The sequence below is a fragment of the Protopterus annectens genome, chromosome 8.part0 (assembly GCF_019279795.1).
Source record: "Protopterus annectens isolate FY-2018-M chromosome 8.part0, PAN1.0, whole genome shotgun sequence".
In the NCBI taxonomy this organism is placed as follows: domain Eukaryota; kingdom Metazoa; phylum Chordata; order Ceratodontiformes; family Protopteridae; genus Protopterus; species Protopterus annectens.
The window spans coordinates 732,047,736-732,075,563 of NC_056741.1; the positions used below are offsets into that span (position 1 = coordinate 732,047,736).

Sequence of the window (27,828 nt, forward strand, 5' to 3'; positions counted from 1 at the left end):
CTTATACTAACTGCTAGAAGAGCTCCAATAGTGACAGAAGATGAAAAAAGATAATGATGGCAGAGTTGTGGTAGTAAGGGGCTACTGGCAAGGGAGGAGGATTACACTGGCATGTATTTATACACTATATAAAACTGCTATTATAAAATACAAGAAAATTTTGGGAGAAATCAGCTTTGATTCGGAACATTATTTACAGATAGGGACTGGAACTTGACTTGCAACAGACAGGATGCATCTGGGGGACCTATAAGGAAAAATATAACAAAAGATGACAGATTTCTTTAGACATTTATAAATATATTTGGTATGGAAGACATGAATTCGGTAGTAAGAACTTGGAGAGAATTTTACATATTACTCCCCAAGGTACAATAACTGGGCTACATTAGATAGAAATTATATTTCATAGGTACATATGTATTCAATTGAAAGCTTCAACACACATACAAATAACTATTTCAGATCATGTGCCAATACCAACTATGATAAAAATCAGAGTAATGAAGTGAAATGAGACACTGGCACTTCCTCACCGAGCTGTTAAAATAAGAGGAATTTAAGGAATGGGTAGTGGAAATTTCTTCCTAAGTTACAGCTTGTGAGTGGAATAAAATGAAAGTTGAGTTTACAAATAAGGCAGAAATAAAAGAAAAGAGATATGGTTAAGATGTAACAGGAATTATTTAGAGAGGCTGACAAAGGTTAAAGTATTTTATAATAAGGGGAATCTCACAGAACAAGAACAGGCTCAACTGCAGAGTGTTAAAAAGAAAATAAGGGAGTATCTGGATAATATGCATGAGTTTAAAAGACTGCTGTTAAGCAACTTTTTTTTTTTTTTTTGATAACACCAGAGCACAAAAAACATTTAGCACAACAACTTAAGACAACAAAGTAGAAAGGGTTGTTGCCAAACTTAGGGAGCCTATAACAAGAAAAATAATCAGAGATCCTGCAGAGGTATTAGAAATATTTCAGAAATTTTATGACAATTTGTATAAAGCAGGGAAATGTGGAAACCAACAAAGAGCACAAATGGAAATATTTATGGAAGACAAGTATGCCAAGGCAAAAGGTAGATGAGGATCAAACAGCTAAGACAGGAGGAGAGGAGATAAAAACAATGATGTATAATCAGTCTGCAGGAAAGCCTCCAGGAATAGATGGTAATTCCTGTAGAAGTTTGGAAGACAAGCAGGAATAGTGATCTGTAAGGTTTAAACAGTATTTTAAAAGGAGGGGAAGCACCAACATCTCTGAATAAAGCTGTGGGGCTGTAATACCTACAGAAGACAAATATCCAACAAACCTAGCTTCGTATAGGTTCATTTCAATTTTAAATCTCGACTAAAAAATGTTTATGTCTATAATAACTAAAAGAATGGCAAAGGTGTTGTCAAAAATTGAGATACATGAATCAATGTGGTTTTGTGGAGGGGAGGCAAACATCTGACAACATTAATAGAACAATGATGATCCAGAAGGAAGCAAAGTGTAAGAAAATACTGCTGTTGGTGGAGAGTCTTGATGGACAGAACGCATGCAGCAGAGTAAGCTATTTTATGAGCAAGGCAATGGAAGCATTTGCACTCCTTGATACAATTAGAAGGTTAACTAGAATTATATGTGAGGGACTGGAGGCAAAAATTAAAGTGGGAGGGTTCCTCTCTGACAAGATGTATCTGAATAAAGGAACCAGGCAGGGGTGTCCTCTTTCCTCTTTGTTATTTGGTTTACATTTAGAGCCATTGGCAAATGAAATAAAGAACTCAAAAATTCAAGGATATAATTGGTACAGTAATTAATAAAAACTTGGAAATTATAATATTTTTGTACCCAATAATGCCCCCCAAAAATCTCAGTCTTGTGGAATATTTTTAGACAGTTTCAAGTCTCTTACGATGATAAAACAATGAACAGAAAACAGAGACTGTTTGTTTGTGTCTTTCGGCTTTTCCCAGTTAGGGGTCGCCACAGAGGAACTCCGGTCCGCTAATGATTGGCAGTTGATTTTTACCTACCAGCTTGCCAGGCCTGACGCACAACCTTCAACGAAGGTACGCCCATTCACGCATGTCTCCACGCAGAAGACGCTCTAGCTGAGAATCGAACCGGACAGCATCTTACTGTGAGGCGACAACGCTACCGCAGCACCACCACCGTGGGTCTATAGCTGTAAATGTATACAATCACACGTGAATTTGTTCAGCAATATTCATATTTATGGTGACACGATAAAATTATGTAATTAGGAGTGTGGATTAAAAGGATTCTGTTATGGCAGTTAAGGATATGTGGGGAGAGACTAAACAAAAAAATGCAAAAACTGAGAAACTGGAAGCTCTTTTTTTGGATATAGGCAGCAAGATAAAAGCAGTGAAAATGTTTTAAGCCCCTTTAGTTTTATATACAGCTCAGGTATATTTTTATCAAACAGAGTAGTAGTGGTGGGCAATAAGTAATAAAGAGTTGAAGGAATTTATCTAGTAGGGGAAGTGGGTGAGGCTCAAGTGGAATAAGTTGATCATTCCAATAGAACAAGGTGGTTTAGGATTATCTGATTTAAAGGGATATTTTAGAACTACACAGCTAAGGCTCACATACATAACACAAGCAGAATACTATAATTCGAAATGAAATGGGATGATGATAAAGTGGGGGGTTCAAGAAATAATGACAGCATTGGATTTCGGCTCTAGATCCTTAAGGAGAATAACAGCCATACAGAATGTAATATTCATGAAGTAGCAGAAAGTATTCCAAGAACTAAACCAAGAAAAGAATGGAAAAATGAGATTTTTGCCAATAGGGATGACTTCAATCAGGAGTACAGAGGACAGGTAAGACAGGCTTGGAATTTACTGGAGAAAACTGCAAAGGAACCAAGGTATTGGGAGCAAATAACAAGACAGGGAATGGTAGCAGAATGGGAAGAGGCCGAAGACATTTGAACTGCAGGCTAGAGACGGTCTTCCATACCAGAGACTGGTATCAAGGTAAAAAGAAAGGGATATGAGAATCAAAAGGCCTGCTCTGGTACAGTTTTTTTTAATTGAATCTAGAACAGCCACTGCTGTTAAAAAGGGATAACTAGTAGGGCATATAAAACACTGCATAATAACTATAGAAATCAATCAGAGGAGGTTAGAAAAGATTGAAAAGAGAGAATGGATGACCAATTCCCAAGGAAACAATGGAAGGACATATGTATGACTCCTAAATATGCAACAAAGTCTAGAAGATTTAGGATTGCTTGACTGAAAGCGTTTGTATTGGTATAGTTATACCACAAGAAGACTCCAAAGAATTTTCCTCAGGTAGATGCCACATGTTGGTGGTGTGATGGGGAAGAAAGATTTAACTGGCAAGATATGTTTTGGGAGTGTAAAGAGTTGACAGCCTTTAAAAAATCCCTACAGAGTATTCTGTCAGGAATATTGGGCGAGCAAATGTGTGTAACTAACAACAGAAATTTTTGAGCTGTGATGCAGGATCTGAAATGCCTAGACACAGTAAAGCGTTGTTAAGTTTAATTCTGGTAGCTACCAAAATAAAAAGCAAGTACCTGAAAATGGAAATCAAAGTCAAAACCAACTGCACTCGAAGTACTGGATATTGTAACAGGGAAAAAAGAACTCCAAGTGGTATCATTAGAAAAGGGTAGAAGCAAACTACATGAAAAAAAGGAAAATGTGGGAAAAATACATGCAGAATAAGGTTTTGAAGGAGGAGTGAGGTTTAAGGGAGGGTAGGAATTGATCAATTTATATAATGCTGGATTGATGATAGTTATACAAAAGAATATATATGATGTATAATGTTTGTTACTGGGAACATGTTAATATGTGTATAGATATATATATATATATATATATATATATATATATATGTGTGTGTGTGTGTGTGTGTATATGTATATGTATATGTATATATATATATATATATATTTATATATATATATGGAATCACTACGTAATACAGAAACTACATACTCCCGAAGCCCACAATACAGAGACTAAAATCCCTAAACCACACATTACCAACATTTTAAAAGCGCGAAATTCAAAATCGCGAAAGTACTACATACATACACAGCACACACACAAACATATACACAGCCTCCCCCCATACCCAAACAAACCACCCTACACTAAAGATAAGCAGGGGGGCTTCGCCCCCCTGCACCCCCCCCATGTGCACACCCCCCGACTTTAATATTCCAACTCCGAGATCGCACAGACATACACACAAGGCAAACTCACACCCACACATTATAGCCCCTCACACACACACACACACACACACACACACACACACACACACACACACACACACACACTAAAGCTCCTCACAAACACACTTACACACACATACTTAACCTGAACCGCAACACCAGAAGCGCTAACTCAAAATCCCTTAACATCAGGATTTTGAATTTCACGCTTCTGGTCTCTCGGTAATATGCGATTTCGGCTACATGGTCTCGAGCATTTGAAATTCGAGATTTCAAACATTCGAGATTTAGTAGTTTTCCTATATATATATATATATATATATATATATATATATATATATATATATATATATACACACACACACATTTGCCTGTGTCTTAAGTGAGAATTTCAATAAAAAGTGTTTATTAAAAAAAGGAAGAAGAGTAAGGCAGTTGGGCATTGTCAGACTTCCACATCATGTGGTAAGACCTCTGAGATGAGATCTAGACCTAGGTCCTACAGCAGTGTTTGATCAATGTCAAACATTTCCCCTGCATCTAGTAGATGTCATCATTTTAGCATCTCAGTATCAAACCCACATGCAAGTACTTGCTCATGATTTAAGGGTCCATCATCCACTCTATTATCAGTTTTTATTCAACGGTTTGCCTGTGTATCCTTTTTCCCCTTTGGCTTAGACACTATTATTAGGAAGCTGCATATATGACAATTCAGATTTGATACACAATTTCAACTTTAAAATCCATAATACACACAGCAACCAACAACAATCCTAAGTAGTAGAAGGAGATACACTAACAACCCACCTGGATAAGGAGCAACAACATCTGCACTTGCCTATATGCTGGGAAAAAAAAACAAAAAGGATGAGGGCACCTGTCATATAAGGAAAAGAAAATCTCTGACTGCAACAGAAAGAATATTTGCATTACCACCCACGGTGGTGGTGCTGCAGTAGCATTGTTGTCTCGCAGTAAGACGCTGTCCGGTTCGATTCTCAGCTAGAGCGTCTTCTGCGTGGAGACATGCGTGAATGGGCATACCTTCGTTGAAGGTTGTGCGTCAGGGCTGTTAACTCAGCATGTAAAACTCAACTACCAATCATTAGCAGACCGGAGTTCCGCTGTGGTGACCCCTAACCGGGAAAAGCCGAAAAGACAACAACTTGAAAAGAACTTCATTACCACAACAATACACTTCTTCAGGCAGGTATCATCATAAAAAGGCAACTATGTATTTATATACATTCTTCAAATCCATGGCCACTTTCTAGAGCCCCCTACCCACTTTCTACAGCCCCCTACCCCTTGCTGGTATAATTAGCACTTGTGCCACTGACCACTGAACAATGTGCAAATGATAATGGTTGTGCCCATATGAATTATACGTTTCTGTATGGTGTATGGATAGACATCAGAGGTACTGTGTGAGCAGACCACTACTCAACATAGCCAACAAGAACACTATACACACTATCACTTGACACTGTCATGCAGTGAATGCCATGGCCCACAGCTGAAAATTAGAACTCCCGCTTTGCCTGTGTTGCTGTGTACTTTGCATAAGCCTGACAGGAGTGCCATGCTACTGCCATAAGCTGGCCACCATCACTGGTGGAATAAAGTTTAGAGGGAGCTGCACTTTCACCATGCATAACTACCTCCCAGCAGTTACACACTGGATCAACCCATAACCACATTATGCAGACTGCAACAAGCACTGAACATTCTGTATGTGGTATCAGGGTCATATTAAAGCCCCCCCCCCCCACCACCACCACCACCACACAGCCAACTCATCCAGCCAATAGATACAGGGTTTTAGCAGGCCAAAGACTTGATAAAGACTATCCTGCACAACAGTGCTGAAGTACTTATCTGCACTTACTGTGGATTATGACCTGGTGTCATTAGTGTGGGTAGCCTGCATCACTTGGAAAACATAACAGTGGAGGAAAACATGAAGATATGGTAGTTACTAAATGAAACCATGATGAATATTACAGGAATATCTATGGGAAAAGGTCACTTGGGGTGTACTTACCTACTAGGTGTCCATGCAACATCCTACCATGCAAGAAGTCGCCGTAAAGTGAATGCGTGCCATATGTGGGAATCGGGCATTTTATGATGAAGAAACATGGCTTTTGTTCAATACTTAGTTGCTGCTATCATGGAATACGTCTTGTGGGGTAAATTATATCTTCAAATTGCAAAATCCAGAATCAATTTTAAGTCAAGGCTTATCAGCCAAAGAATTGTGAGATCATGGAACAGACGGCAATTACAAGTAAGGAAATGCAACTCACTAGACTCATTCAAGAAGTCTTTAGACCCTTGGTTTTGTTTGAATGTTTACCTTATGATCTTGGAGCCTATGTTTTGATGGTCAATGACCTTTACACAGCTTATCAGAAACTATAACACTATCATGTGCACTGCCAGTATACTGTAATGAAATGCTGTAGTTAAAGTCATGTGCATCACACACTACCTAGCAGTTGATGGAATGGTAACCTTCCTATCATGGTACCTCTTCCCACATGGTCTAGGTGTGGCCCTAATAGTCACGAGTGCAATTTATCTTACCAAGCACTTTAGGAAATATGCCACTCTATAGAAGGCACACAGGACACTGGTTCAGTCATACGGGGATACTCGGAAACAGATATGCTCTTAACCCATGTAGATGAGCATATCAAGAAACTGCTGTAGTATTCGCGAGGAAGATGTTTGTGAGATACCCAGCATGCCCTCAGTCTGTCTCTGAAAGGTTCCTGCAGCAAGTATAGCAGCTAAAAGTTGGAAATAGCAATACTAGCAACAAACCTGAGCTTCTTCACCAATTGCAAACTGATTTGAAAAGGCATGGATTTGCTTTTCATAAGCCACATTTGTGATGCATATTTGCATTGCAAATTGTAACTGAATCACAAAAGATAGGAATAATACCTAATTAACATAGTTGAGTTGCATCTTTTGCACACATTTCTCATTTATATCTCATAATGTACTCATTTGCCTAAGAAGTTCTTTATAACTTTCCTACCATTATACGTAAGCATGACTTGTATCTGACTCAAATCTTACCTGCACTAGTGTACAACCAGGCGACTCTGAATACCACTCAATCTCTGTGTGTTTGAAATAAAACACAATATTTATTATGATCTCCATTGCTGGGTTTCTAATGATAATTTTTCAACAGGAATACCCCTAGGTTGGCAAAAAAAAATTCTTGATCATTAAGTGCAGTCAAGACATAAAATATCTTGAACACATGTAAATGATTAAGGCAGGGGTAGAATACCTTGTACACCCTGCAGATCAAGCTGTTTAAAAAAATCTGCTCATGCAAGCTGGACAAAGAGGGACAGATCAGCAAATACTGCATATAAAAGAAATGTAGTCCAAGTAATCACAACCGCAGCTGCTATAATCCACAAAAGTCTTTTATTCACAGTTATTGAGCGCTTTCATCTCAATAAAGAGAGACTTCATCAGAATAACAAAGAAGCCATGAAAAAACATAGTTTACATACTAACATCAATTAGAATTCCACCAATAAAATAATGAATGTACTTTAAATCATTCACACATCAATTAATTATTTAAAAAGGCCTGGCTAGGATCAGCACAAAGCAGTTTTTGCAGCATATATATATATATATATATATATATATATATATATATATTTATTTAATATATATAACCAAAATTATTTAAAAAGCACATGTACCTTATAGGTTACTATATTTTATCTACTTTTTCATGTAACATAGGAACAATTGAAATTGCATCCTTCAAGCCTTGAGGAACATTGCAGCTAACCTGAGCTGCCATTTTGTTTCTTTTTTCATTAAAATGTTTTTCCAGTCTCCCCTGCCACCCAGTTTAATAATTTCCACTATTCCAAATAAAAACTTGTCAAAATTAGAACAAGTCTGAGAATGTTTATATAGTGCACTATTCTGCTTCCTATTTTTGATATCATTTACATGTTCATATATTCTACATCTTAAGGGACGTTCAGTCTTACCTACATAAAAGTAAAAACATGGCACAAACACTTAAATAGACTACTTTACTAGTCTTACAATTACCCTTTTTAAAATAAACCCTACTGTGCATTCTATTAATTAGGGTAATATATTTTTCCTTAAAAATGAGGGAGCATTGACTGTAAGCTCCACAAGGTCTTGTACTTGACATCTACTGTGTTAGAACCATCTACCTTATATTCCAGGAGCTTCTTGAAATTTGCTCCTGTACTATATACAAATTTAGGTTCTTTACCCACCTTATCATAAACATCTTTATTTACCCTGAATATATTCCAATTGGAGCTCAAGGTGTTCTTGATTTTTTTGGCCAGATGATTGTATTGTAACACACAAGCTTTCTCATATGAGACCTTATTAGTGTCAGTCTTATAATCAGTATTGGATGTGACCAAACCTACCCCCAGCAATAGTTTGTAAATAGTACCCCATTTTTTGTATATCTCATCTATTATTTCCATAACAAATTCTTTGGGATATCCCCTCTCCTGGAACATAATAAAAATTGTATCTTATTCACTTTTTACATCATCATGATGTGATGTCATATGTGCTACCCTGATAGCTTGTCTCTTCACAATACTTCTTTTTTGAGTTATAGGATGGTTGCTTTGAAAGTGTAACTAGGAATTACAGAACGTTTCCTTTCGAAAAATCCTTGATCTCAAACCACTATTGTCATGGAAGATATATCTATCTAGAAAATTAATACCAGAACCATCAAACTTGCATGTAAATTTTAGAAATTCTGTTGTGTTACTGAGATATTGTTCAAGCTCAATAATAGGTCCATCCCACAAAATAAAAATATCATCCAGAAATCTGGCATACACTCTAATTCTGTGCCAAAAGGGGCACTGGAATACAGAGTTAGTCTCCCATCACAACAATACTAAATTTGCATACACTGGGGCACAAGCCACCCCCATCGCTACCCCTTTTATCTGCTGGTAGAACTCGCCCTCAAAATAAATGTAATTATTTTCTAGGACTAGACTCATAATTTCACATATAAGTGTGATTCGGTCATGTGCAAGATCAGAAAAATGGAACAAAGCCTCTTCAAATAAAGCCATCTCATCTACTCTAGGAATAACAGTGAATAAATCTTTCACATCTGCTGTTAGAGAAATCAAATCTTCCTTCCAAAATTCTTTCTTTAAATGACCCAAAAAGTCCCATGAGTCTTTCATTAGATGTTCAGTTTTATCTACCACGTGTTGTACCCAGAAATCCACATATGCTGCTAGTGAATGTGTCTTCGACCCACTTGCTGCAACTATGGGCCTAAAAGGAGGGATTTCAATATTTTTATGGACCTTGGGGATGTCAAAGAATTAAACATCACTCATTCATTATTATGAAATATCAGGTTAAATGCAGAAGGATAAGCATACTTATATCTGCTTGTGTATCAATACTAAACTGATAATGTAGTAAGACACATCTTAAGGGTGAGGGTGCAGGTGATCAATCTTTCACTGTGAACTGTAGCACATGCTTTGGTTTGTAATGGGATGCCCACTGTACTTTTCTAATATCTCTAGGAGCCTCAAGGACATTTCTATGCTTTGGGAAGGTTTGGTGTGGTTCAGTCTTAGTACCTATGTTCTATAGTGAAGGCATGAAGTTCACTGAAACCCAAGACTACTTACTGTGTAGAAGAAACATGGATGACATGGTTATAAATGAAAAACTAAACGTAACAACCAATAACAAAAAAAGAAATCTTGTGCTAAAAAACTGGTGCACACATTATCAAATTACCACAAAAAGCTTTTTGCCAACATAGAACAGCAAATATTCCTTTCCGCTACATTTTGGCAACAAATACCCACAAAATTTTAAACAATTAAGTCCCTAACAGTAAAATACATGATTTCCCAATAAGCTGTTGGGACCACTGTATAAACACATATGGTAGGTGAAATGCAGAGCAATTTTCATCTCTGCCTAATCAATTTAGCTGAGTTTCAACTGCCACAACATTTCAGTCATGACCTCCTAGTGGACTGACCGACTATTTAATGAACAGGACTCTGGTGCTGTGGGTTTAGGACAGTTAAGATGGCTGTTTTTATTCAAGTCTAGAACAGTAAAATATGCAATCAGTTCAGTCCACATGGCCAGGCATTTTGCAATAACTTGCTTTAAGGTCTGATTTTTTTTTTTATCCACTACTAATTTTACCAGTTAATGACAGCTACTAACTTGATACTTTATTAACACATTTGTGCTGTAATGGAGACCTGGTTTAAAGCGGCAAAAAGCACCCCTGCTCTACCAGACTATAACTCATTCCACACCTTTCGGCCCTGAAACATGAAGCGAAGCTCCAAAGGCAGTGGTGTCTCCATATTCATAAAGGATATGCTCACCTCCAGACTAGTAGCCCAGCATAATGCATCTGAAATGCTTCAGGTACAACTAACATTGGGTAAAACTGCGATCCAGATCATAGCCTGCTACAGGTCCCCAAACATGTCCCTACACTCTCACTCCACGTTCCTAACCACCCTGGAATCTATCAAGGTACAACTCAGCACTCTTGTACTAGAAGACTTCAACTACCCCTCCATCAACTGGAAAAACTACTCAAGCACCAATGCACTGGCTAAACGCTTCCTGAAATTCATCAATTCCAATACCCGGGACCAGCTCATTCTTAACTCCACTACAGGAAGCAACATCCTTGAATCTGGTTATTACTAACATGGGCAACCACTGCTCTACACCAATAGTCAATTCCTCCCTTGTTAGATCCGAACACAAACTAATCACCATGGAAATCCACATCTCACCCACACACCCCCGCAAAGGTATCCACCATGAAAAACTTCTCCAAAGCTGACTTTGGACTCCTAAAAACAGAGGTGGCTAACTTCATAGCACCCATGCCAATGGAAAATAGATGCATGACTGCCGCATCATACACCAATGCACTGTATGAACACGTACATAAATGCATGGAAATAGCCATACCCAACAGAACCAAGATGCTCTCCTCCAGAAAAAAGGAAGCCAGTCTTGTGGTCTCCTGCCATTAATAAACTCTACAACAGAAGGAAGAAACTGTTGCAGAAAAATGAAGTCCCAAGACTGGGAAAATTCCCTTATTAGTGTCAACAAAAAGTTGAGATCCCTCATCAAAACCTCCAAAGCCAGCTATGAAGGCATAATTACTGCAGACACTAAAAACAACTATAAAGCCTTCTTTAGTTATACCAAGAATCTCCATGGCAATATCCACATTTGCTCCGAGTTACTGCACAATGGTGCCTTCTATACTGAGCCAATTGATATTGCTAACATACTGGCTGACAGATTCAGTGCCAGCTTTTACCCCCCCCCCCCCCAAAAGGACCGATCTCGATACCAAAAGAATGCCAGGCACCCTGCATTACTGCAGCACAGGTTAAAGATGCATTGTCTAAGGCCAAGAATACAGCTTCCATGGGACCCGACAATATCCTTGGCTGTGTTCTACATGAATTACAAAGTGAACTGGCACCACATCTGTGTGCTCTGTTCACTCATAGCCTCACCTCAGGCTTTGTCCCTACCGAATGGCGCACTGCTATTGTCAGCCCTCTCCATAAAGGAGGAGCGACTACAGACCCTGGAAATTATCGCCCCATTAGCCTGACAAGTCTGATATGTAAGGCTATGGAGTGCATCATCATGGACCTAATTAACAAGGATATAGGGAATCTCCAAACTCTAGATCCCATGCAATTTGGTTTTGTGAAAGGTAGATCATGCCTGCTCAACCTGGTTAACTACTCTGAGTCACTCACCAGAGCGGTGGATGAAGGTAAAGCAGTTCATACAGCCTATCTCGATCTGGCCAAGGCCTTTGATACCATTCCTCACTCAGGAATTATTGATAAACTCACCAAACTAGGCATCAACCTCTATATAGCTAGGTGGGTTGCAAACTGGCTCACAGATAGAACACATACTGTGAAAGTAGCAGACTCCAAGTCATACTGCCGACCAGAACGAGTGGAGTCGCACAGGGATCGGTCCTGGGTCATCTCCTGTTTGGCATCTACTTCTCAGAAGTCCAGACCAACACGGAGGGACTCTGACTGACCAAATTTGTAGACAACTGCAAGCTGGGAGCCATTATTAACTCCCCAAGTGATGCAGACATCCTACAGAAAGGCCTCACTGAGACCAGTGACTGGTGTCAAAACCATGGCCTTAAGCTTAATGCCAGAAAATGCATTGTCATCCCCTTTGGGAAAAAAATCAGTTCCCACTAATTACCACATTGATGGGAGCCCACTGAACACTGAAGGCGTTGCAAGAGATCTGGGGACACAGGTTGACACCAACCTCTCCTTCGACTACCACACTGCCACTGTGGTCAGAAAGTCCTTTTATGTGGCACATCTCATTAGCAAGGGTTTTGCATCCAGGAAGAAAGAGGTAATCTCTCTACTCTTCCCTCATTAGACCAATCATAGAGCATAATGCCCCATTTAGCATGTACCTCACTAGACACCTGCAACAGCTGGAGAGGCCACAAAAGTACCTCACGAAGAGGATCCTAGGCCTTGAACACATGTCCTACACGAACAGCCTCAAAAAATTCCAGTTATTCTCTGTCTCATATCGTCTACGAAGAGGCAATCTCTGCTTGACTTACAAAGCCATGTTTGACCCAGCACTGTTAGAAATGCTACATCTAAAGAAATCCCAATCCCTCCACACCACATGCTCCACAGACCTCAACCTCATTACCACAACGAACAGAACATGTTGGGGGGACAGGTTCAAAACCCAGAGAGCGCCTATGCTCTGGAACAGACTTCCCATATATGTCGAGCAGAGCACCTCACTAGCCCTCTTCAACAGAAATCTTGATGAGTGGATGGGAAATAGAAAGTTTACCCCAGAGATCTTTCCAGTGGCTCTGCTTGATAGAGGCACTGGGAACGAACGACGGGCGGCCATTAGCCTAGTACACACCTATGAACCTAAAAGTTAACAGAATGTAGTCCTTGGGATACAGCATGTAGCATGACAGACAATCCAAGGGTAAATGTCATACAGGAGTTTGTGGCTGTCACAGTTCATTGGGGACCCTTTTTTCTTGCTCTAACCGATGTCCGAAAAAGTTAACAATTGTCTCACCAGTGGAAAGCAGATCCCACACTGAGACTTTCATTCTTACTGCATCACTTGTTCAGGCCCAGACCACAACATACCTCATTCTTGGTTCTGTGCCCTCTTTAATGCGAGAAACATTCACTGTAGAGCTCTTTTTGCAGACAGTTATTTTTGTATTCCATCTTCGAATTCCGATATGGCGTCTGTCAACCAACGATCTGTCGACATTCCGAAAAAACGTAAAGATAGAGACAGGCCACACAAGGCTAAGCCTTCTGATGATGCTACTGCTAAGCAAGTCCTCAGTTCTCCAGAATCCAGTGAGGCGCTTTCGCAGCCCATGATGCTCGACTTGCTTTCTATGCAGGCCTCTGCCGAGACCCTTTTGGAGTCTGGTATGCCGCAGACATCCACTTCGTCTTCCGTGCTTTTGGCTGTCTCTGCTTCGTTGGAGTCCAGAGCCGCGATGCAGGCACTGGATTCTGAGGAGGCCTTTCTCACAAGCAATCCTAGACAAAAAAGTCTTTTCATTTGACTACTGCTTCCCAGAGACCGACGGATTCTCTCAGGCCTCAAAGCCTAAAAAACCTGCTTCTAGCCACCATCTTGCTACTGCTCCCCCAACCGAAGCTCAATTGCTTAAAATGGTGGAGGATCTCATCTCCCTTATCCAAGGTACTCAGGCCCCCACTCCAAAAAGGAAAAGGCATCCTTCTCCAGAAATTATGACAGACCAAGAGTCTGAGGAATCTGATTATTCTGCTTTTGAAGAGGAACCAGATCCATTAACTGTCTATGAGGATTCAGATGCAGAGGAATCCATCCCCTTTGCCTCCCCTCCAGAGGGCCTCCTTTGGGAAAACCCTTCACTCCCTCAGGGAACATTTTCAATGGAATCTCAAGACTTCCTACAGTCAAAGAAGTGAATGACTTAAAGTTTCTGGACCTGCCCTAGCACAGACCCCAGGCCATCCCACCTATTCTGGAAGTGGTGGACGATGTTTTCCATGAACCCAGCTTAGCCCCTGATGCACTGCCTCCTGCTCCAACTAAACCTGACAGGTACTGCAGAGTACCGGATTCTTACAAATACCTGTACAGGAACCCTGCTGCAGACCTCAAGGTCATTACACAGGGACCCAAAGGAACGAAGACTAGTTCTGCCAAGAATCCTCTTTCTTCTGACAAAGACTCTAGAGCTCTGGACAGATGGGGTAAGAATGTATACACCTCTGCAACCTTGGCTATCAGAGCACTCAGTTGTCAGTTCCATATGTTAAAATATCAAAAACACCATTTAGAACAATTAAAACAGAAGATTGCTACCTCTCCTGACGGTGCCAACTCAAAATAGCTGGCAGAATTGCTACACTCTGTGTGTCAAGTGGCCAAGCACGCTTTACAATGTGGATATGATGCCCTAAAAGCCTCTAGCAGGGCAGCAGTGACAGGATCTGTTATTAGAAGACATGCACGGCTGAAGGAGCAACCTCTCCCTGATCATGTCAAGTCTAAACTTTATTGATGCACCTCTAGATAAGGAACACCTGTTTGGGGGAAAAGCAGAAGAGGTGCTTAAAAAGATGGAAGACAAAGCAAAATCTATGCAAACAGTAAAAGATTTCTTTCAAGATCAACCACCCAAATTTGGCAGAAACTTGCCTTCTAAGCACTGGGCCTTCCTTGCACCCAACAGACTAGGCCAAGATAAGCCCCACAGGGACAGGACATTCAGGCCCCTGTCCCAGGGCCAGCAAATAAGCAAATAATGGACCACTTCCGCCTCTAAGGTAGGGAGTTCTAAACCAAGCTTCTATGGCAAGCACTCACAATGACTCTCCCTCCCCCCTCTGCCCTCCTTTCACTCATCAAAAATTAGGAGGAAGGCTCACCCTCTTCAAGGACAATTGAGTCTCTATAACCAAGGACCAATGGGTATTAAAAATCATTTCTCAGGGATACAGATTCTCCTTCAGCGAACTCCCTATTTCATGATGGTACCCAGACCTCCCCCCAAACCAGTGGGCAGAGGCATTAAAACAGGTCCAAGCACTAATATCCCTGGGGGCAGTAGAACCTGTCCCTCCCGATCAAACAGGAGAAGGTTTTTTACTCCAGACCATTCCTTGTTCCCAGAAAAGAGGGCACTTGGCACCCCATCCTGGATCTCTCCAAACTGAAAATCTCCTTGGTGGTCCCCAGATTCAAAATGCTAACCTTGCAGCAGCTTCTGCCTATGCTCACACAAAATGCCTGGCTTGTGACACTAGACCTAAAAGATGCCTACCGTCACATCTCCATCAGGGAATCGTGCAGAGAGGCAATCAACATTTTCAGTTCTTTGGACTGCCCTTTGGCTTATCTTCTGCTCCCAGAGTATTCACCAAATGCTTGGCCCTGGCTACAGCATTCTGCAGACAAGAGAAATATACAGATTTACCCTGACCTGGATGCCTGCCTCATTCAGGTGGACAGCAAAGAAAAGTTGTTCCAGGACCTTCTCTTTGTCAAATCAGTCCTGTCTTCCCTAGGGTTCACCATCAACGAGAAAAAATCAAAGCAAAACCCCACCCGGAAAATTGTTTTTCTGGGAGCTGTGCTAGACACAGCAACCACAACAGCCTTTCTATCCCCAGAAAAGCAGAGCGTCCTGCCTCTCTACTTCACCCAGCTGGCTTCCAGAAGTCATCTCATTGCGAGGAAGTTCCTGCAAGCCCTGTGATACATGGCATCTTGCATCCTTCTCATCCATTTCGCCAGGCTTCACATGAGGAAACTTCAGTGGTACTTAACCTTTGGTGTCAGCACTCTTAGTCCGTAGAGACCACTCTCCCACTGATCCCTTGCATAAGGACCAAATTTCTTTGGTGGGCAGAGGCCTGTGCCATGAACAAGGGTCTTCCCTTCTTCCTCCTCCACCCTTCCAGCCAGACCATCACCACCAATGCCTCAGACATAGCTTGGGGCACTCACCTAGCAGGCAGGTGTACCCAAGGCCTTTGGAATTCCCAGCAACTTCACTTGCACATCAACCAGAAAGAAATGATGGCAGTGCAAAAGGTTCTGACTTCCTTCCAACCCCATCTCAGGCCAGGGGTGGTTCTTATAAAAACAGACAACACCACAGTAATGTGGCATATCAACAAGCAGGGGAGCACCCAATCTTCTCCCCTTTGCAGGTTACCCATGAATCTCTGGCTTACAACAACCTCCGTGGGGCTACACCTAATTGTCCAATACTTACCAAGGATCAACAACACACTGGCAGACCACCTAAGCAGAAACTTACTGGACCCCCACGAATGGCAGCTCCACAGAGAAATCTTTCTGCAAATCACCCAGGAGTGGGGGACCCAATAAGTGGACCTCTTTTCCTCGCACCTCAACCACCAGCTGCACAAATTTTGTACCAGGGAGTATCACCTTCTAGCATGGAAGTTGGATACCTTGACCTTCTCCTGGAGCTCCCTGTTGTGTACGCGTACTCTCCTCTGCCCTTTATTCCCAAGGTTCTGATCAGAGTAAGAGAGGAGAGACCAAAGGCCATCCTTATTGCTCCATATTGGCCCAGACAGCACTGGTAGCCTTTACTACACAGTCTGACCTTACAGCCCCCAAAGCTGCTTCCTCTGAGGCTAGACCTACCTCTTGACCTAAGAGACGGGGAAGGTACTGCACCCAGACCTACAGACTGTCAGACTTTCAGCATGGCTTATACACTAAAAACTAACAAGGAGTCCCCATTAAGCAAACAGGTCCTGGACATCATCACAAAGGTCAGAAGGCCCAACACAAGAAAATCATATGTAGGAAAATGGAAAAGATTCTACTCTTGGAAACAATCAAAAGGAGCAGTACCTCCCAACCTTCCATCCCTCTCATCCTGGATTACTTAGCAGAGTTGCTCAATAGTGGCCTGTCCTTCTCTATTAAAATCCATGCCTCGGCCATCTCTGCCCATTATGATTCAGACCCACCCCTCTTCTCTCATCCTTTAATTCCTCAGAGGGGCTTCTAATATCAGGCCTCCTAGAAGCACTCCAACACCACCCTGGGACATGCGTTGTGTGTTAGAGAAACTAATCTTACCTCCTTTTGAACCTCTCTCTTCAACAGAATTGAAGTACCTCTCTTGGAAGACTGCCTTCCTACTAGCTATCACCTCAGCCAGAAGGGTCTTGGAACTTCAAGCCCTCATGGCTGTTGAGCCCTTTATAATTTTCCATGCAGACAGTTTCCCTGAGGACTAGCCCCTCCATTATGCCCAAGGTGGTATCTGATGTGACTCTTAACCAGGCCATACACCACTTTCCCACCTTCTTTCCCAACACTCAAAACAAGGGGGAAAGAATTCTACACTCACTAGACATGCAAGACAACTCGGATACTATCTGGACCGTACTAAGCCATTCAAAAAACAGACCAGCTTTTTGTAAGCTTTGCCCCAGGGGTAGAGGGGAAGCCCATCTCCAAACAAACCATTTCTAAACAGATTTTACACTGTATCCTTTTTGCTACAGACTACATCCCTAAGTCTATCCGTACACACACACTCCACTAGGGCAACCTTCACTTCCACTGCCTTCTTCAGAGGAGTACCTATCAGGGAGATCTTGGAGGTGGCCACCTGGCCCTCTGTCCATACATTTACAAAGGATTAGCACCCACCTCTCTTTTCTAAGTCTAGGGCAGAGTTTGCCTCTGCAATTCTGCAGGGCCTCCTGACCCATACATAGGACTCAACCTATCCTTCCACCCTTTTCCTCAGCTTTGGGAATCCTTCCACAGGTGATGACTGCAACAGTGAAATACGAAGAACATAGTACAGTTCTGTGCACTTATCATAAATATAGATGTTCTAATGTATTTACTGTTGCAGTCTTGGTTTCCCTCCCTCCATCCCACATTTAACATCATCCCCTAGGGGGACACAAGCTTCCCAGGGTGGCTTTTAGCCACCAGGACCACTTCTCTCTTTTCCCTTGTGCTTCTGACAGGTTAGGGCAAGAAAAACTGATGTAATGACATTGGCTGCCTTGCTTTATTGCACTGATGACCGGACGTCAGACTACAGGTGACAGCAGTGGATGCACAAAAATTGACTCTGGTAATTGGGCCAGCCAAGGGCTACCACAGCAGGGATAACCCACAGGGGATGACTGCAACAGTGAAACACGAAGAACATATACAAAAAATGTTACCTTTGTTAGCCTGACATACTACATAACACCATTAGAATCAGGACCTACAGAGATTATAATTTGTGGCGTCATTACCAGGAACACAAATTAACAGTGCAGAAAAAAAGCAGAGCTTAGTTCAAAATTCAGGAAAGCAAAATTTACACGCACACACTGGAAGAACAGGATGTAATACATTAATGAAGAACGACTAATATTTTCCAAGGAATGTAGAAGGAAAGTGAGGTTTAGCTGTACCATTCAGATCTTCCAATCATGGCTCTCCTAGTGGTTACATTACTGCACTTTGCTATACATTCCTTTAATAACAACAGAGTCCTAACTAACAAAACCAGCAATGCTGCAAGTTCTTTAGAAACTGAATAACCGCCATCTTAATACAAACCTGAGTTGTCTGCAAATTTTGGGTTACTCCCTCCACCAACAAAAGCAAGGAGATTAGAACGATGGAGCATTTCTACATGACCCACACTTCCCACTTGTTCATGATCTATAACAGAAGACAGACAGAACAGAAGAGAGAGAGAGACAGAGAAATAATTAGTTACACAAAACCAGTGTAAGCTTCTAGTAAATGTCACAGACAGAACTATTCCTGCATTTCAACTGAAGTTATGTGCCACAGTTTCTTATCAGTGTCTTGGATAATGCATTTTCCTTGTACTTCACCTTGGAAATGTCATCATACTGCTTTAGAAGTTGTTCAAAAATATACCCCAAACATATCTAATGCACTAGACAGAGATGCAATTATAGGGAGGATGGGGGAGGGTGTCCTCACCTCAAAACGCATTACAGTTGTATCCTCAAAGAACAGTCTACTTAGTTGACTAAAACTAAACATAATTATGTGCATTAGTCAGACTGCTTACCTTGGCCACGTCTGGTTGTCCAAACTTTGTAATAACAGAGAATATGCATGTGGGTAAACACAGTTTTGGCTGCCTTATGACACAAAAGTTTGTTAATGCACGAAGATGCGCTGCTCTGCAGTGTTACTAGCTCAACAGGTAGTACACTCACTTTCAGTGCAGGAAGATCAGAAGGCTGTGGGTTCTATTCCCGTCCCAACTTACTGAACTCATTTTCCATTACTGACATAAGCAGTTCAGCAGGGGTGCTGACATAAGCAGTGCAGCAGGGGTGCTGTACTGCTAAGTGTGCCAGCATTCACATGACATGTTAAACTAAGGTCACATCTGCCTGAGTTGGTGATAGCGAAAGCGGATGTAAAAGATCCCACAGCACTTACCAAAAAGAGTAGGGGAACTTTGTTGGCATCGTATCACATTATATACACAGCCTTTTATACATACACACATACTGAAGGTTCGTGAAAGAATCTACAAAAAGTACAGTTTTGTACCTACCATAAATGTAGATGTTCGAGTGCTCATACAGTTGCAGTCATTACAGATGGGTTATCCTGCCGTCAGGCGGGTCCTCGGTCGGCCGAATTCCAAAGTCTAGGTCCGGCGTCGGTTGTCGTCGCTTCTTCCCTGACGTCAGTGCGGCAGGGGTATAAAAGAGGCAGCCGACGCCATCTTCTTCAGTTTTTCTTGCCCCAGATGTCAGGTGCCCCCAGAAGGAAGGCAAAACATAAACTTATGTAATCATGCAATATAGAATAATCAAAAAACAGTAGTTGCAAGCAAATACACCATAAAAGAATACCCCAAATAGGTTGTATGAGAAGGTGTTTGTCATAAGGCCTGCCCTAAGAGGGGATGGAGGGGGGGAAACCTGGACTGCAGCTGTATGAGCACTCTAACATCTACATTTATGGTAGGTACAAAACTGTACTATGTTCATCGTGCATACAGCTGCAGTCATTACAGATGGGAAGAATCCCAAAGCTAAGTAGGGGTGGCAGGCATTAAGTGGAACTAGGAGGAGCAAGGATGCCCTGCAAGACAGCTGTGGCAAATCCCGCTCTAGATTTACAGTAAAGTGGAAGGCGATAGTGTTTGGAGAAAGTGTGCACTGAACTCCAAGTGGCTGCTTCCAAAATGTCCTTGGTAGGAACCCCCCCTGAGGAAAGCTGCAGAGGTAGCTGTGGCCATGGTGGAGTGGGATCTGATGCTTGAAGGCACAGCTTTTCCATGAAATGAGTAACAAAAGCGTATGCAGTGGGCTATCCATTTTGAGATTGTCTGTTTGGAGATGGCCTTTCCTTGAGCACCTGTAGCATAGGACACAAAGAGTTGCTCAGATTTCCTGAATGGCTTTGTCCTGTCCAAATAATAACAAAGTTGTCTGTGAATGTCCAAGGAATGCAGTAGTCTTTCCCCTTTGTTTTGTGGATTAGGGTAAAAGGTAGGTAAGTGGATAGTCTGATTCAAAGCTACACTGGATACTACCTTTGGCATAAAGGTAGGGTTGGTTCGTAAGGAAACTCTGTCCTGATGGAAAATGATGAAAGGTTGCACAGCCATGAGGGCCTGTAGTTCCGAAACCCTGCGTGTTGAGGTGATAGCCAGAAGGAAGGCTGTTTTCCATGACAAGTATTGTAGTTCTGTTGAAGCAGCTGACTCGAAGGGAGGAAGGGTCAGCTTTTCCAATATGAAGTTGAGGTCCCAAGCAGGGACTGTTGGTTTCCTTGGGGGGTTTATATTCTTTGCCCCTCTGAGGAACTGTCTTAAGAGAGGATGAGAGAATAAAGGAGGATCTGTGTTGTATTGTGCAGAAATGGCTGAAGCGTGGATTTTGATGGAGGAGAAGGAAAGTCCACTGTTTAACATCTCAGCTAGGTACTGTAAATTTTGAGGTAAATTTATTACCCAAGGATTCTGGCCCTTTTCCTGATTCCAGGCACAAAATCGTTTCCATTTGGCAGAGTAGGCTTTTCTAGTAGAAGGTCTTCTGGCCTCCAAGATGACATCCTGCACCTCCTTGGAGAGGAGGGTCTGTTGGGAAATCAAGGGATTCTCCATGCAGCTAGATTTAGGGTTTTGAACTGGCTGTGAAGAGTCTTGAAGTTGTGCTGGGACAACAGAAGAGGGACTAGAGGTAGGATCCATGGTGGGGAATGTGTCAGGCTCTTCAGGAGTGGATACCAGTGTTGTCTTGGCCAATCTGGAGCAATGAGAATCATTTTCGGCCTCTCTGCTCTGGCTTTTAATAGAACTTTGGGCAGCAGAGGAAGAGGCAGAAAGGCATAGACAGTCAATGTTGTCCAATTGAAAGAAAGTGCGGCCACTTTCCAGGCCTGTGGATGATAGGTCCTTGAACAAAATTTTTTCAATTGGTAATTTCTGTGGGTAGCAAAGAGATCTATGTCTGGCTGCCCCCATGCCCGAGTTATCTTTGTGAAAACTTGAGGATGTAACTTCCATTCGTGTGGATCTGTCATATTTCTGCTTAGGCTGTCTGCCAGTGTGTTTTCCTTCCCTGGCAGGAATTGTGCCCGAAGTTGAATTTGCAATTCCAGTGCTGTGTTCCATAGGGTCATGGCTTGTCTGCACAGGGGGTATGAATGAGTTCCTCCCTGTTTGTTTATGTACCACATCACTGTGGTGTTGTCTGTCCTTATCAATAGCTGGCCTGGATGCAGTAGGTCTTTGAAGGCCATAATAGCATTTTGCACTGCTAGCATTTCCTTTTGGTTGATGTGTAGGTGCTTCTCTTTTTGGGACCATTTTCCCTGAATGCACGGATCTGTCATGTGTGCCCCCCAGGCATAGTCCGAGGTGTCTGTTGTGATGATTTGAGTTGCTTGAGGTACGCAGAAGGGGAGACCTATGTTTCTTTGGCATGCTTGAGCCCACCACAAAAATTCCTTTTGAAGGCATGGAATGAGTGGTATAATTGTTTCCAAGCTGTGGCTGTGTTGAGACCATAAGTTTTTTAGGTACCATTGAAGTTTCCTCATATGCAGCTTTGCACATGGGATCAGTAGGATGCAAGATGCCATGAATCCCAGAGCCTGCAGGACTTTCCTTGCAGTCAGCCTGGTGAAGGTTGCCATGTTGCTGAAGTACTGAGACAGTTGCTCTTGTCTGTCTGGCGTGAGCTAGGCCATCTGGGTGGTTGTATTCAAGCTGGCACCCAAGAAAATTATTTGTTGAGAGGGTATTAGTTTTGATTTCTTTTTGTTGACTGTGTATCCCAGAAAGTTCAACAGTCTTATTACAAACGCCAGGTGTTTCAGAAGTATGTCCTTGCTGTCCGCTTGGATCAGGCAGTCGTCCAGATATGGGTATATTTGTATTCCTTGAAGTCTGCAGAAGGCAATTACTGATGCCAGGCATTTCGTAAACACTCTGGGCGCAGTAGATAAGCCAAAGGGCAATGCAGAGAATTGATAATGGGTTGAACCTGCAAGAAATCTGAGGTATCTTCTGCAATCTTGTCTGATAGGGACATGCAGGTATGCCTCCTTGAGGTCCAATGTTACCAGCCAAGACTCCTTGCCCAGCATGGGAAGAAGCTGTTGTAATGTGAGCATCTTGAATTTTGGTACCTTTAAATATGTGTTTAGGATGGATAGGTCTAAGATAGGTCTCCAATCTTTGTCTTTCCTTGGTACCAGGAATAGTCTGGAATAAAACCCTTGACCTTGTTCTTTTGCAGGTACCTCTTGAATCGCTTTCATGTCCATGAGAGCTGAAATTTGTTTTTGTGCCTCTGCCCTTTGATTTTGCGGCAGGTTTGGCATGCCTCTCATTTTTGGAAGGGTGTGAAAGTGGAACCTGTAGCCTCTGTCTATAATGTCCAGAATCCATGTGTCTTTTGTAACAATATGCTAATTTTTTGAGAATAATGCCAGTTTTCCGCCCAAAGGTGCTGCCATTAAAGCTTTGCTTAGCAGGTAAAGGGGGAAGTCATTGTGTCTGCTTTCTGAATGACTGTGATCTATCTTCTCCACCTCTTGGGGTTGGTGCTTGCCACTGTCTGGCTCTGAAAGATCCTTGAGGTTGCCCTCTACCCCTTGGGCATCTGTATCTGCCTCTCTGAGGTCTGTCCGTGGCTGGAAAGGACCAATTTTTTGAAGGCCAGTTTCTGCTGAAACGTGGAGGTTGTACCTGCAGGAAATCTTTCACTGTTTGCATTGATTTCGCTTTTTCCTCCATTTTCTTTCGTACCTCCTCAGCTTTAACACCAAACAATACATCTTTTTGAAGAGGTGCATCTAGTAATTTAGCTTTGACATGATCTGGTAAGGCTTGCTCGTTGAGCCAAGCATGTCTACATATAACAGACCCCGTAACAGCAGCTCTACATGAGGCCTCTAAAGCATCAAAACCACACTGCAAGGTATGTTTACTCACTTGCTCTGCACCATGCAACAAATCCTGCAACTCTTTTAAATCTGGTTGTTCTGGTTGTGTCATTTTGCTTTTCAACTGAGATAAAAACTGTTGATACTTTAACATATGAAACTGACAATTTAATGCCCTCATGGTTAAAGTGGCCGAGGTGTACACCTTTTTCCCCCACCTTTCTAAAGCTCTGGAATCTCTCTCTGAAGGTAATGGGTTTTTAGCAGTACAGGCCTTAATTCCCTTGGGACCCTGTGAAATAGTTTCTGGGTCAGCAGAATGGCTTTTGTATAGGAACTGGTGTGAATCAGGAACCCAGTAATACCTGTCTGGTTTAACAAGAGCTAGAGGTAAAGAATCTGGATTGAGGCTGGCTTCTGTGTACACATCATCTAATATATCTAAAAAGTACAGTTGTGTACACTTACCATAAATGTAGATGTTCAAGTGTCTTCACTGTTGCAGTCATGACTGTAGGGTTCGCCCCTGCCGGCAGGCAGTCCTCGGTCGTCCAGAATCCCAAAGTCTGGGTCCGGCGTCGGCTGTTCAGCCATGCTCCCTGACGTCAGAGCGCCAGGAGTACAAAGCTGACAGCCGACGCCATGTTCTCCAGTTTTTCTTGCCCCAGATGTCAGAAGTTCCAAAATGACTAAGGTCCCATACCCTTTGCAAATACACCTCAGAAGAAGGGTGAAAAAAGGAACCACACAACAGAAAAAATAAGAGGGGACAGGAGGGAGGGAAACCCAGACTGCAACAGTGAAGACACTCGAACATCTACATTTATGGTAAGTGTACACAACTGTACTATGTTCATCGTGTTTCACTGTTGCAGTCATGACTGTAGGGTAGAATCCCAAAGCAGAAAGAAAGGGAGGTGGTCATAAAGTAGAGGGGGTGGCTATAAGACCCTGCAAGACTGCTGAAGCAAAGCCTGCCCTAGACTTAGAGTAGAGAGGTAGATTGTAGTGCTTGGAAAAAGTATGCACTAAACTCCAAGTTGCAACTTCCAAAATGTCTTTGGTAGGAACTCCCCTGAGGAAGGCAGCTGAAGTGGCAGCAGCTCTGGTAGAGTGAGTCCTTATACTCCCTGGGATTTGCTTTCCATGGTGCGAATAGCAAAATCTGATTCCATGAGCAATCCATTTAGAAATGGTCTGTTTTGAAATGGCTTTACCTTGGGAACTTGAAGCATAAGAAACAAACAATTGATCTGATTTCCTGATGTCCTTGGTTCTGTCCAGGTAAAAACGTAGTTGTCTGTGTACATCCAAGGAATGTAAGATCCTTTCCCCTTTATTTTGAGGAGTGGGGAAAAAAGTTGGCAAGTGAATAGTTTGATTTAAAGCCACTTTGGAAACCACCTTAGGCATGAAAGTAGGATTAGTCCTTAAAGACACCCTGTCTTGATGAAAAATAATATAAGGTTCCACAGCCATAAGAGCTTGCAGCTCTGAAACCCTCCTGGCAGAGGTCAGAGCTAACAGGATGGCTGTCTTCCAAGATAAAAACTTGATGTCAGATGTGGCAGCAGGCTCAAAAGGAGGTAAGGTGAGCTTTTCCAAAACATAGTTGAGATCCCAAGCAGGAATGGGATGAGATCTAGGGGGCCTTAAGTTCTTAGCTCCTCTGAGAAATTGTCTCATGAGCTGGTGGGAAAAGATAGGAGGGTCTGTATTATAATGAGCAGAAATAGCAGAGGCATGTATCTTTATGGAAGAGAAAGAAAGACCCTTATGTAAGAGGTCTGTCAGGTAAAGTAAAATCTGAGGAATGTTAGGAATAAGAGGATCAGAATCCTGAGCCTGCATCCAGGAACAAAATCTTTTCCATTTTCCTGCATAAGATTTTCTAGTGCTAGGACGTCTGGCTTCTAAAATGACATCCAAAACCTGCTTGGGTAGGAGAGAATGAATCAAAGACTCTGGATTAACCAGGCCGCCAGGCTGAGAGTTTTGACATGGGAATGTAGAATCTGAACCCTGTTGTTGGGACAGAAGGTTCGGAGTCTGTGGTAAAACCCAGGGGGGCTCCAGACAAAGGTTTTTCAGTGTTGGGTACCAAAACTGTCGAGGCCAATTTGGGGCCAGCAAGATTATCATCTTGGGCTTGTCCTGCTTGATCTTTAATAATACCAGTGGAAGAAAGAGGAAGAGGCGGAAAGGCATATCCCGAGACGTTTCTCCAACTGAATGATAGTGCATCCACTTTCCAAGCTTGATCGTGGAAAGTCCTGGTGCAAAAAATCTGTAGTTGATGATTGAGGTGGGATGCAAAGAGGTCTATGTGAGGACATCCCCAGACTGCTGTAATCATCTTGAATATTTCGGTGTCCAGCATCCATTTGTGTGGATCTGAAAGGTTTCTGCTCAGACTGTCTGCCAGGAAGTTTTGCTTCCCTGGAAGAAACTGTGCTTGAAGGTCCAGATTGCAAGCTAGAGCTGTGTTCCAAAGATCCATGGCTAGTCTGCAAAGGGGATAGGAATGAGATCCCCCTTGCTTATGTACCACATAACTGTGGTGTTGTCTGTTCGTATCAGTAGTTGTCCTGGTTGTAGAAGATTCCTGAAGGCCAATAGAGCTTTCTGAACAGCTAACATTTCCTTTAAATTGATATGCAGGTTCTTCTGATCCTTTGTCCAAAGGCCCTGCAGACAGTTGCCCTGAAAATGGGCTCCCCATGCATAATCTGAGGCATCCGTGGTTAGTATTGGAGTGGCAGGAGGCAGAGAGAAGGGTTTTCCTTTGTTTAGAGTACATGCCTTGGACCACCAAAGGAATTCCTTTTGAAGACAAGGCAGGCCTGCAGACAGTTGCCCTGAAAATGGGCTCCCCATGCATAATCTGAGGCATCCGTGGTTAGTATTGGAGTGGCAGGAGGCAGAGAGAAGGGTTTTCCTTTGTTTAGAGTACATGCCTTGGACCACCAAAGGAATTCCTTTTGAAGACAAGGCAGGACGGAGATCAGTATGTCTAAACTGTGGCAATGCTGAGACCATACACTTTTTAGGTACCACTGTATTTTCCTCATGTGTAGTCTTTCATATGGTATGAGCAGGATGCAGGAGGCCATGTAACCCAGAGCCTGCGGGAATCTCCTTGCAGATAGCCGAGTTGAAGTTGCCAAGGTTTTGAAAGTTGAAGCCAGCTGTAATTGTTTTTCGTAGGTCAGAAATGCCATCTGGGTTGTTGTGTTTAGAGAAGCGCCCAGAAAAATTATCTGTTGTGAGGGTGTCAAATTTGACTTTATGTTTACAGTGAATCCCAGGAACCTGAGAAGATTCTGAACAAACTCTAGATGCTGGAGTAAGACATCCTTGCTGTCTGCCTGAATAAGATAGTCGTCCAGATTAAGGGTAAATTTGAATTCCCTTTTGTCTGCAATAAGCTACTACTGGAGCCAGGCATTTGGTGAAGACCCTGGGCGCAGTAGACAATCCAAAGGGCAGCGCAGAGAATTGATAGTGCCTTGATCCGGCCTTGAACCTGAGGTATTTTCTGCGTTCCTGTCTGATGGGAATGTGTAAATATGCCTCCTTTAAATCCAAAGTTACCATCCATGCATTTTTGGTCAGCATTGGAAGTAGCTGCTGTAGAGTAAGCATCTTGAATTTTGGTATCTCTAGAAAGGTGTTCAAGACTGATAGATCCAGAATGGGTCTCCATGAATTTTGCTTCCTGGGGACTAGAAAGAGCCTTGAGTAAAAACCTTGTCCCATCTCTGAAAGTGGAACTAGTTCTATGACTTTCATAGCCAAGAGAGCATCCACCTGGTTTAAGGCCTCTGACCATTGATGTTTTGGAAGATCTGGCCATCCGCTTGGCCTTGGTAGGGTATGAAAATGGAATTTGTAACCTCTTGAAACCACATCCAGAACCCACTTGTCTTGAGTTATAGGAGTCCAATTTAGGTAAAAGAGAGAAAGTTTTCCTCCGAGAGGGGCTT

The 27,828-nt window shown here is 42.4% G+C and overlaps 1 protein-coding gene across 3 annotated transcripts in view; it reads right to left on the reverse strand.

Annotated features, from left to right (window-relative positions):
• Positions 1-27,828, reverse strand: part of WDR45 (WD repeat domain 45) — a 956,899-nt gene that overhangs the window by 798,679 nt on the left and 130,392 nt on the right. For all 3 annotated transcript variants that reach the window (XM_044080189.1, XM_044080188.1, XM_044080187.1), the window contains exon 4: positions 19,007-19,111. In XM_044080189.1, coding sequence (XP_043936124.1) covers positions 19,007-19,111 — 105 coding nt within the window. The remainder of the gene's footprint in view (positions 1-19,006; positions 19,112-27,828) is intronic.